The 12,069-nt window shown below is 37.4% G+C and overlaps 2 protein-coding genes across 5 annotated transcripts in view; both read left to right on the top strand.

Annotated features, from left to right (window-relative positions):
- Positions 1-6,543: 6,543 nt before the first annotated feature.
- The window catches only part of ebf1a (EBF transcription factor 1a), a 69,840-nt gene continuing 64,314 nt past the window's right edge, over positions 6,544-12,069 (top strand). The window contains exon 1 of one of the 2 annotated variants that reach the window (XM_037780565.1): positions 6,544-6,610. The gene's annotated coding sequence lies outside the window, so the exon portion shown is untranslated. The remainder of the gene's footprint in view (positions 6,611-12,069) is intronic. The other variant, XM_037780560.1, reaches the window with a different exon arrangement.
- On the top strand, positions 6,630-10,834 carry il12ba (interleukin 12Ba). 3 transcript variants are annotated; one of them, XM_037780567.1, is made up of 8 exons: positions 6,630-7,344; positions 8,062-8,149; positions 8,244-8,528; positions 8,659-8,761; positions 9,106-9,347; positions 9,448-9,620; positions 9,772-9,893; positions 10,644-10,834. In XM_037780567.1, exons 2-8 carry the CDS (start codon positions 8,062-8,064, stop codon positions 10,684-10,686), a joined length of 1,056 nt encoding a protein of 351 aa, XP_037636495.1. In that variant the 5' UTR covers positions 6,630-7,344; the 3' UTR covers positions 10,687-10,834. The 3 variants fall into 3 exon arrangements, with proteins under 3 accessions (XP_037636495.1, XP_037636497.1, XP_037636494.1); XM_037780569.1 differs by having other exon boundaries at positions 6,631-7,344; positions 8,082-8,149; positions 8,656-8,761; XM_037780566.1 differs by having other exon boundaries at positions 6,633-7,344; positions 8,656-8,761.

The raw sequence follows: 12,069 nt of genomic DNA, 5'->3' as shown, positions 1-12,069 counted from the left end.
CACTATAAGGACACCCGAACAGGAAGAAACACATTAATTACAGGAAAAATGAAATATTTTTTTTAAAGCAACACTTCATGTAGACCTTGGCGTCATGCCTAACACTTAAAGATAACAGAGGTTGAGTCGTTCAAAAGAGATCCAGCAAGTCCATTTGGCTGACTGAAGTCAGTGTGACGGGCAGTTTCTGAAAATAGCACTTAGATGGAAGCGATCAGTGAGTCACTTAGCTTATTTATCCTCTTTGGTTTTAAGTGTACGGACTTTATGCACACACACACACATGCAGACGACCGTCACTGACCTCATGAGACAGTCTGATAAAGTTGTCAGACAGAAACAACAACATCTTGAGCTTGAACCAGCTCCTTTTTTATATATCGCTGTACCACCCACAGAGTGAAGCAGAAAAAAGCTCTATCCCACACACCCTGGGCTCTTTGAAAGGGAAAGTTATCCTCCCTGGGAATAAAAAAGGACATTCAGAGTTTAAATAAAATGGCCCCGGATGCACTGCACATTTTAATATCCAGTCTCGGCTAAAGCACTAATAATCCAAGTGTCAGAGTCATGAAATGGGTAAATTATTGCCACCTGCCACATAAATTCCCTTAAAATATAAAACTCTTGCACACTGTCATTATTTATGAGAAAGGGAGGATGGTAACTACAAGAACTTTCTCTGTATCCCCACCCCTTCCTCCTCAAACTAAGGCAGTTCAACAATACCAATTATGATTATAGTATTTCATAAGATATCAATCATGGGATAATGAATATCTTTCCCATGTCTTTACAACAAAGCTGTCACTTCCTCGTAGCAATATCTTGCTTCTCAATGCACAAGAGGAAAATCAATGCCTTACACATTTTCTGGTGTTATTCTTCAATTGATTGTTCCCTTCCTCCTCTCTTGTCTATTGAGATCAGTTCCTCTTGAGTATCCTGGCAGAAAAAGGAAAAAACATACTCTTTGTGACACACAAAGGACCTCTTTGTGAAGCCATTTCATAGACACTTTGATTATATTGATCTTTAACAAGCTTCATCCCTCCCCTTAATTTAAGAACGACCTCTCCAACAAAGTTTAGGTGTGAAAATTGTACTAAAACTTAGACAAAGGAGCTTTTTTCCCCTCTACTGTTAGAAAAAGAAACTTTGCAGGCAGTCTGTGAAAAGGTGATATAATGCCTGAGAAAGTCCCTCCACCTACCCCTTCTCTCCAGCAGGCTACCCCTCACTGACCCCGTTCTTCTGAGAAGGGACGATAAATGGTGCCGCACCAGCCTGCATTTCCCTGAGAGGGGACGATAGAGACTGTGGGTTCATTAATAACTCTTCAGCTGCAGCGAAAGTCGCATTAAAACTTGTTGAACTCTGTGAACTCTTATTTACTCTGAGACAGGATTTTGGTATTTGCTTTCCCCTTTGCTTGACTTCTATCAAGTGATGATCTGATATAAGCAGCCTAGAGTCAAGAGTTACTGATTGTAATGTGGATAGAGGCATCTTTTATTACCTCTGTCAGATGACATCCTTACCATAATAACACAACTTTAGGAGCATTGAAAGTCAGACGGCGGCTAGCGGTACCATGGTTTTGCACATTGTGGCTCACGTTAACACAGTTTCACAAGGATGTTGGAGAACTATGGTGGCCTAACAAGAAAACTAGGACTGTCAAAGTTAACGTGATAATAATGCGATAATGCCCACGAGTCTCCCCTTTACAGACATGCCCACTTTATGATAATCACATGCAGTTTGTGGCAAGTCAAAGTCAAGTCAGCACACTGACACACTGACAGCTGTTGTTGCCTGTTGGACTGCAGTTTGCCTTGTTGTGATTTGAGCATTTTTTTATGCTAAATGCAGTACCTGTGAGGGTTTCTGGACAATATTTGTCATTGTTTTGTGTTGTTAATTCATTTAAAATAATAAATATATACAAATATTTGCATAAAGCAAGCATATTTGTCGACTCCCATGTTGATAAAAGTATTAAATACTTGACAAATCTGTGTGATTAATTTGCAATTAAATATTTGAATCGATTGATAACTCTTGTAAAAAAACGCTAGAGCCTGTGTTTGGTTTGTCCGTTCTGGGCTACTGTAGAAAAATGGCAGACTCTATGTAGATATGAAGGGCTCATTCTAAGCTAATAGGTGATTATATACTAATGAAAACATACTTATTAATATTATATTCCATTTCTGCTAATTGATCCCCCAAAATGTTACACACTGTCCCCTTAAGAAAACTATAGGTGGTCCATGATGAATGATGCTACTGCAGTTCTGCCTCAGCTTTCTCTGGTCAAAACTTTCAGACTATAGTTCACAAGGCTGAAAACTCCTCACTTGACAGTTTGATTTTATTGTCACTAACACAATAAATCTGTTGTTGAGGAATGTTAATAGCAGGAACTACAGTCAGTCAGAGAAAGTTCCACGAATCTGTGAATCTGTATAACATTTCAGTTTAGCTTTTTCCCAGAAATATGTTAAGCGATTCCAAAGAGAATTTGCATGAACACAGACACACACACACCAACCATAAGCTTCAAGAAAGCCTGCCAAAACAAATGAAATGTCAGTGAGGTCTGTCCATACTGAAAAACAAATGGGTTGTTGCTCAGCATCACAAAGGGCTCTGTCAATAAAAGAGAGAGAGCCATGGATCAGAGCGCAGAATCCACCACTTTATATGACATGACCTTTCTGCACCTCCGTCCACTCCATCCCTCGTCTCCACTTCTCACTCTACCACACACACACACACACACACACATTACATCATTACTGTCTCTTGTTTTCTTATTATACTTTCCATCCCTCACACACATGAGATCATTGCACTGACTTCATTCCAGCTGTTAGAGTTTGGGAGCATCTGGGAGACATTCCAGTGCAGATCATAAGCCCATACAGAACCTCTTGCCCAGCCGTGTAATTCTCAACAGCTGCAGAACATCCAGCTATGACACTCGAGCAAGGACACCAGCCGAACATAATTAAATCGGAATCTGTCCTATAAGCCAAAGTGCACATGTTCCACATTATTATGTACAATATTATTGCATGTGTGATGTAATAATATGGCTTATAGATGCTGACTGCACAACTGATCAAACAACAAGGATTTCTTGGGTAGAATTTTCAAGTATTAGTATTACTTCAATTGGTTGGACAATTGGACAATACTGCACTCACCTGTAACTCTCTGGGGACATCTAGTGGTCACACAGAAACACTACACAGAAGATATTCTCTCAGACAAGATTTAGTTACTACTCTGGACTAATGCAAGATGGAAAGCAATAGATAGAACTTGACTATTGAATTTAAAATGTTGGTTAGCTGGGCATACTGGGCAATATGAATGCACATCTCAGTAAATAATAATAATAACAATAATAATAATAATAATGATACATTTATTTATATAGCACTTCTCAAAACAGATGTTACAAAGTGCTTCACAAGACAATAAAAGCAGATAAATAAAGTAAAATATATGGTAACTGCTAAAACAGAACATCACAGAACATATCAATAATAATAGAAGTGGTAAAAAGGTAGGACAATTTCATAAAACAAATATACAGTATATATACATAAATGTGTATAAATGTACACATGCGTCCAGAAACGGAAAAGTTCAAATAATAACCATCAAGTATTCAGCCAAGCCATAGTATAAATAGTATTTTATAAAAGGAAATCTGGGGGAGCCAGTGTGAATAGGCCTGATACAGTTGATGAAATTAATAATAGTATTGCTATCTATAATTTACTATGTGCTAGAGTTAAACAATGTTATTAGTTATTTCTGATGAATGTATGATCCTTCACCATGTGGTTGCCTTGGTGCATTGTATCTTTTTTGTTGTGTCATATCCTTTCTACATCCGGACATCTTACACATGAAGTTAATTAATTTATGAACTTACACTTTTTCACATTTACACATATTTGATTTAAAAACTGCATTCCTTAGTCATAATGTAACTCTTTACAGATTTAATTATTCAATTATAGACAAGTACACTACTGTGTGTCTTATGGAATACCTATATTTGTTCATAGACTGGCACACAGGCTTCATACACAAAACCTCAGATAATCCTCTGCAGGATTGTTACATTTAACTCATGGAGAAGCAAGTAAAAAGTGAAAAAAAAATCACCCCCAGTCAACATGCTTCAGGAGTTGTGTGTGTCATACATAAAAGAAACACATGTACACATGTACACATGCATGTGACCGCCTTGCAACAAAAGGGAACAGGAGACAGATAAAAGTCATAATGAGTTCACGCTCTGTTTGAACTCTGACCTAAAACCAACCACAAACCGCGTTGGTCATGAGACCGAGACCGAGACCAACAGTTTCATCACTGATGATGCCTTGACATCACATACACTAATACACGTAGTAGGTCATCATTGATCATTGTCCATAAAATTCTTAATCGACCATGATCATTTCAGTGCTGCAAGGTCACATATATGTTGAGTCTTAATAAAGCTGGAATGAATTCACAGGAAAGTACAGTGAGAGATATAGAAACTCTATCCTATAGGGAATTTATATCTCTCAAAACCTGATGGACACAAACCAAGCAGTGCTTAGGGAGATTTGGGTAACTAAACAATGGCTCAATCTAACTTCTCAATACAAAAATATAGAGTTACAAAAGAAAGCAATTCTTTTAAAACTAATAAAGTGACATTTGTGTTTATAATTTTCAGTTTTTAGTAAATATCCTGTTCATTATCCACCTTTCTGTCACTAAAATAATTAAATTGTTTTCTAAAACTGAAGTTTGTGTGTGTATAAATTATGTTGCTTGTTCAACTACTGTTGCAGTTTGTGTGAGTAATACATCTTCAATTATCGCACCACTGTTGGCCTCACATTGTAAAGGAACAAGTCTTTGTCTGCCCACCTAGTTGGAACAAGTCCCATCTTCTGACCTACTCATGTTTCTTTTCATTTTTCATATCTCAATCTCATTGCCCCATTTGTTGACCATTTTATTATTTTATCCTAAATCTGTCATATTATCAGCCTACCGGACGTGGCATCCTTATTTTCTTCCCTTTCTCTGGTTTCACATTAAGGTTGTGTTTCTCAGAGAAGATTTAGGGACGAACGGTATCCTTGGTTCAGCTGGGGTTTTTACATCTTCCCTAAATGTGGTCTGCTCTTGGGTGGTTTATTTTGTTACAGTTCATACATCATCTGTTGATTGCTTTCTATGACGTATTTTGTCTTTTCAAATCTTGAGGATTGTCAAACCGGTTTTAAAGATGACACATACTACTAAATGGCATGCAGATCAGCAAGTGACGTTAACATCATTGTGATGTTACAAGGATAAATAACATAGAGAGAGAGCTGAAACAGAAACAGAAATTATAAATCAATTAATCATGGAAATAACGTGATGCTAAACAATGTATCAATGGTGGTTCTGATGAAATATTGTTTACTCTGATGGACTTTTACCTCTTTGTCTGACAAACAAATGAAGTGGAACAGAAGTGGCGGTCATATTTCCCACAATACACCCTGATGTTTCCAAATCACAATGTCACAATGGGAATGCACTGACATCATTAATCGGTATGTAAAAACACCTGACACACACCCCCCCACACACACACACACACACACACACACTGTTGCATCACACCAGATGGATTAAAAAATCTTCCAAAATCTTCCAGCATCATCTCTTTCTTCTTCAAATTTGTGTGACACATGGTATTGTTGCCTCATGTTCATCAACATAGGATGCAAAGACATGGATGAACAGCTACAGTAGTGGAATAGCTAATAAATTATAATGAAATACTATAAGTGTTGATGATGTTGTCCAGTGTTGTTATTATGTTGGTGGATAGAAGAAGGCCCAAAGCGACCAGAGAGTCTTTACTGTATAAAGATGAACAGACAGAATTATGCAACAAATCATTTTATAACATTGTTATGTTATAACATCTATGAAGGGCCAGACAAAACCATAATGAATATTTATATAGTCCATCTGTGTAGTAGGTAGACTAATTGTAGTACCACATATATGTATGGTGCCCTGGACGGGACATGGAGGAAAATATTAAAAGCCTTGATGGGAATAAAAAAATCATAGTTTTATAGTTTTGAAAAATAGTTTAACAGTTATGTAATTTGTTTTTTAATTGCCCCCAAAATAATGAAAATGTACTTTGTAAAAACTAGTCTAATGTTATAGGCTTTAGGTCACAAGGAGTATTTTGACATGCAGCTAGTCTCAAAATGTCAGTTTGACTAACTTTTAAGAGGATGGAGCTTCTTCTTCTTACGGGTTTATAAATGTAATTATTGTGTGCATATAAAGTATTGTGATGCAAAATCGTGCAGTTTTGTGACCAAGTTATTTTCTGCCATCCAGGCCTACCATTTTATTCTGAAGGATTTGGGCCGGAAGTCGTATTGCTGCTGATGCTGCAGGTGGGCACCAGGTGGGCTCGAGCAATTAGCTCGAGCCCACCTGTGTGTTTCCTTCCTGGGATAACTCCAAACTTTTCTTGGCAAAAGTTTTGCAAGCGGACGCGAAAGTAAGTCATTCTTTTTCTTTTGATTCTTTAAAACAATGTCCGACCAATTCCCCACTACATAAGTATGATAATAACATGACTTTGTTACTGACTAGCAAGGCACGTCATCTCACGTCACAAAGTGCAGTAACGTTAATTACGTCACTGCTAAAGCTGTTTTTCTTTTGCTTTTACAGTATATTGTGGAGAATTAATAGTTTTACTCTGCTACTTTGTTTCTTTTTTTTTCTGTTTTCGTAAAAGAGAAATGAAAGGTAACATGTGAGGGGTAAAAAGCCTCTAAATGTAATGGGGACAGATTCAAAGGTTTGACATTAAACAAGTATTGTCCTCAGCTAGTGTTATGTGTCAACCTGCCCACAGGTGCCACTAGTGTAACAAATAAAGGACCTGACTGAAAGGAAAATGAAATGCCGTAAACAAACCGCAGACACTGCACACAATAGTTATAGATGGCAAACAACGATAATAATATATTAAAGGGTTCAAATACCCTAAAATCTCTGATATGCAGTGATAACAAAGGGTCGTAAAATAGAAGTGAAGTGAGGCAGTGGAAGTGAGTAAAAGATGGCTGGACATGAATACCTCTCTTCATGCCTGGCTGGAAAGCGAAGTTCCTCTGGACTTTTTGCTCTACTGGACGATGATGGGGAAGTTTGTCCCTGATATGTCAGCATGTCATTCATATAAAAGTCGGCCACAGTAGCAGGACCGAAGAGATCAATGCCAAGGTAAGATGACTTTTCACTGATTTGTTAAGTTTACTTGTTTAACTTTATTTATTTATTTTTTAAATTAAAAGCAGCGAGGAATTGAACATGTAGCTGCAGATTTTAAATAGATTCATGTAAATATTACTATTAATTAGAAAATTGTTTGTCATCACTATTATGTAGTCATTATTTCTGTATAGATCTGGTTGTTTTCAGGATAATATGATGGAAATCTGTCGTCAGTACCATGAAAACAATTCCTTAAGATTTATATATTTTTTTTCTGTTATGTACAAGCAGTTATTTGAACTTTGTTCACATAGATAAAAACATAGCTCGTGCCTCTTTGTAACTCAGTGAGTTTAAAATGTGTCTTGATTTTGATGCATATTGGTGAGTGTGACTTTGTAAGGTCAGGAAGGATCTTTATTCAGTAAACTGTGTTTTTAGCCAGTGTTTTTGGTTGAGATGTTGCATTCTCTTCCTGTTAGTTTAGTTTTATTTTTTAATTTACTATTATTTAAATATTTTGATGTTCTTTATTGTTGAATTTATGCACTTAAATTATTACTTTTACTAATTACAACATCAATTTATGGCTTTTTTTCATTAACTCAAGATGTAATGGCATATGTGTGAGTCATATCTGTACTGATTTTGTTCATTTGTTATTTCCCCTATTCTGTTTTCTGTCAGCACCTCACTTTCTCCCTCTGTCTTCTCTTTGTTATTCAGATGAAGTTGTTTGTTTTCAGTATCGTCTGTGCATTTCTGCAAATCAGCCATCAAAATCCAACAAGCACCTGGACTATGATGCCCCACAGTATGTTCGACCTCTATGAAAACACATTATTCACTCCCAAGTTCAAGTCACTCTTCCTTAACCTCTTTCAATTCCTCTGTGTGTCCTCTGTTAGTTTTGGTCGTGGAGGTGGATGGCACTTTGGGCCAGCTCCCCCTGAGCTGTCTGGAGCAGCCAGAGGAGTTTATGGGGAGCGATGACAAGATTGAGGATATTGTTTGGAAGACGAACGGAGTAGAGGAAGAACAGAGAGGAAACTTGTATCTGCTGGAGCTGGAGGAAAGCTTAGGAGGGGGAAACTACACCTGCCACACCAAGGACGGATCACTCCTCAATCACACCGAGGTCCTGATCCAAGCGGACGAAACTAACAGGAGAATTCTTGTGAAAACCAACCAAGGTACGGTCTAGTTTGAAATATTGTCACTGTTATACAGCAGCTAGATGTGTGGACATTTTCAACTGATAAATTGCCTCTTGTTTTGTTTTTTTGTGTTCCAATCGCTGCATGTTTATCTTCTCATTAGAAGATTATTTAGAGTGCTCCGCTCAAAATTACAACGGAGAGTTCAGCTGCTCTTGGACCTGGCACAGCAGGCGCGTTGGCAAAGTAGCATTCATCAAAGCTCGACGGTAAGTTCACAAACCGCTGAAATGTTTTCTGTTTCGCTCTCCAATAATAACACAGTGTTCAGACTCATGTCAGAGCTGAGACTACACAGTGACATCCATAAATACCTCTTAATGAAAGAAAACATAAGTTACTTTTTTTTTTTAATGTCGTTTAGGGATTAAGGTCATGTCTTGGGATCAAATTTCATGCAAAAAATAATACAGCTCCTGAATGATATATGTTTTCCTCCTTCACCTATTTGTCTATGAGAAGTTGTTACAGCATATTAGCATGAAATTCAAAGCCCAAAAAATCAATGTGTCGTCTGAATAAAAAGACATATTTTTATGCTGTTTTTATGCAGTGTTTCTGACGACAATGACGCCGAGTGTTCTATGGATGAAAGCGGTCAGCGTTGGACGTGCTCTTCAGGTCAGAGTAACTTCAGCTGTTCAGTGGACGACAGTGGACACAGGATCTCGTGCCAGGACGAGCAGCACTGCCCCTACGCCGAGGAGAGCCAGCAGATCCATGTCACAGTCTACGTGAGGACAAAGTACTTCCTGGTGGAGAACTACTCTAGATACTTTTACCTGTCAAAGATAGGTGAGTTTTTATTTTATTTCATACATAATACAGCCTTGTCTTTCATCTGTTCCTGTCTTTGTTTTCATCTCACTCCGTCTTCTGCTTTCGCCCTCGACAGTGAAACCTGACAAGGTGAGGATCAATAAAGTCAACACTACGATGATAGAGTGGAGTTACCCGAGCTCCTGGAGCAGCCCCTACTCCTACTTCCCTCTCACTTTCGAGATTCTACAGCTCAAAGGGCGATGCAAAAGATGTGGCAACCCGTGCACCGACTCAAAAGCCACTAAGGTAAGAGGGAACTACTGAATTGAACTGTGAAACTGAATGTGGAGAGAAAATAATAAAGAAATGCCACTTGTGTCAGATGATAAGAAATCTCACAAACCACAAAAGAAGTGCACGCAAAAAAGATGTGATGTCATTTGTTTTGATTTCTCAGACCCTGAAAGTCCACTCTACAGACATTTGTCAGTTTGAAGTCCAGCACAGGGCTAAAGCCGTCTGTGTTCGGGCTAAGGATGCTCTCTGTAAGTCACAGTGGAGCGAGTGGAGCCACATCAGGTCAGTGCCTCCCAGTGGTGTGAAGTGGGAGATTCAGCATTCATTCCCCCTCTAATGCTTACCAATTGTCCACAGTATTTCCCCATCTTTTGCTAATCACCTGACTCTCCTCCTGCCTGCAAACCAAGCAGTGTATACTTTATCAGTAGCTTTAATTCTCTGCCAGATCTGTGGTATTTTTTTGCTTCTTAGTTTCTACAAAAAAGAGATTTTCACTGCTTTCTGTTGTTTGTTTTGACGATCAAAGATATATATAAAAATGACATCTGCTTGAGGTATCATTTTTAGATAGGAATTGCTGCATCATAACCACAAAAAGGTGATAAAATGTGATAAAATACTATTACTTTTGCACTGATTAATTGACTGTTTTACATAGTAACCTTTTTGAACATGTAGGAACTATTTATATGTTAGTATTTAGTTGTTGTTTTACTAATAATAAGTAATAATGTTTGATTATTCTGGATGTTTGCTTTATATAGATTTGATTTTTGATCGTTTTCTTTTGCTAGTTATTTGTTTAGTTTAATTATTTTCTTGTTTAGTATATTTAGTTTTTGCATAAATTTGTATTTTAGTTTTGTTTTTTGTTAAGCTAGAGCTCAGGAAGTCACATGATGTAGACAAGGTTGTAACTTCTATTTTGAAAAGTGCTAAATGAGTACATTTTGTCTGCTTGCACGGAATATAATTGCAAAATAAGATTTATTTCATACTAATGTCCTTATTATTTGTATTCCATCACAGATTGAGGACACCCAAGAAGAACAAAAAGCAAAACAAAGACTAAGAGGAAAGAGAATCCCCAAATCTCTTAAAATGCTATTTTTATGCTTTTATATATTTATATCTATATTTATCTTATCTTATATCATGTAGTTTGTAATATGCAACTATTCTTAATGATGAGTGAAGAAATAAAATGATATTTAACGCAATATTTTTGTTTATTGCCTAATGCAAGACATCACTACCTCACATGTTCTTTTGCTGAATATTGGATTTTCCATTGTTTCACAGTTACAATCAGCGTCTTCATCCTCGTCCCTGCCATATTTACAAGAAATTATGTTTAGACTTGAATGAGAAAATTGTCAAAATCTTTATTGAAACTTTGTACAAAGTTTTCTATAGTACCACTTTCTCGTATTACCTCTAACGAGACCTGTACTTTAGACTCTCAACACATAACATCATACCTTCAGTAGAGAACAGAAACCTCAATAATTGTTTCTAATTGACCAATAAACCTCAGGTCTAATTCCATCAGCTGCTCAGAGTTGAATGGTTTTTCCCTAACAAGTTAGGTGAGAGTGTGGTTTTGGGTGGAAACTCCTTCTCACACCGCAACAAATTACAAAACTGTTGTTCAGCTTTGCACTATGTCTGTTGCCTGTTCTCTAGACGATATGGCATGTGTGGTATTTCCTTTTGCATGCCAAGACACACGTGTAGTTTTTGTGTTGTGTTCTCCTCCCATGTCTGGCTTGGTCCTTTTCCTAGGTACAAATATTGATTCGTCAGACGTACCACCAAGTTTTAGGACTTACCATCCTGCATCTGCTTTACTGTACATCATAAAACAGTTACAGTTAGTTAGTTGCAGTTTTACATTGGATCAGCTGACAAACCACAAAACCTTAAAATCAAGTGTTGAAATTCCAGCCTGTAAGCTTATGTAAATGAGGTAAGAATAGTCATAATCCCTGAACTAACTACAGTAATATGAGAACTGAGATCTCAGACAGAGTTCCTCAATATGCTTTGTCTGAGACATCCCTGAGTGGACTTTCACATACAGTATATTGAAAGTTAAGTGCTACAGTAACAACAGGGCATTGACCTTTAAAGCATAAAGAGGCTGATGTGTCTGCTATTAGGTAACAGCATCAATCACTGCTTGCATTTTCTATGCCAGTAACTTTTCCCTCTGACAGCACAGTCAGAGTGCCTTTATTACTTAGCCTTACAATAAGAGTGATTGAGGTTTAACCATACTTCACTAACAGCAGGATAGTATATTAGTCCAGTGCTTGTGACAGTCTTATTTATCACTAGTAGTAACTGGCATCATAGTGAGAAGTATTAGGTTAGTCCAGTGCAGTGTTTCCCAACCTTTTTGCTTGTGACCTCTTAAAATTAAGCGTTGTCAACATATGACCCCTCATCACAG

This window comes from Sebastes umbrosus, chromosome 9 (genome assembly GCF_015220745.1).
Source record: "Sebastes umbrosus isolate fSebUmb1 chromosome 9, fSebUmb1.pri, whole genome shotgun sequence".
NCBI lineage: Eukaryota > Metazoa > Chordata > Actinopteri > Perciformes > Sebastidae > Sebastes > Sebastes umbrosus.
Note: the sequence above shows the minus strand (reverse complement) of the source record. Positions and strands in the feature narration are given on the sequence as shown.

Coding starts and splice junctions, on each gene's coding strand:
- il12ba (XM_037780566.1), top strand. CDS start 8,062: ATGAAGTTGTTTGTTTTCAGTATCGTCTGTGCATTTCTGCAAATCAGC. Junction 8,150..8,243: donor CTGGACTATGATGCCCCACA/GTATGTTCGACC, acceptor GTCCTCTGTTAG/TTTTGGTCGTGGAGGTGGAT. Junction 9,894..10,643: donor AGCGAGTGGAGCCACATCAG/GTCAGTGCCTCC, acceptor ATTCCATCACAG/ATTGAGGACACCCAAGAAGA.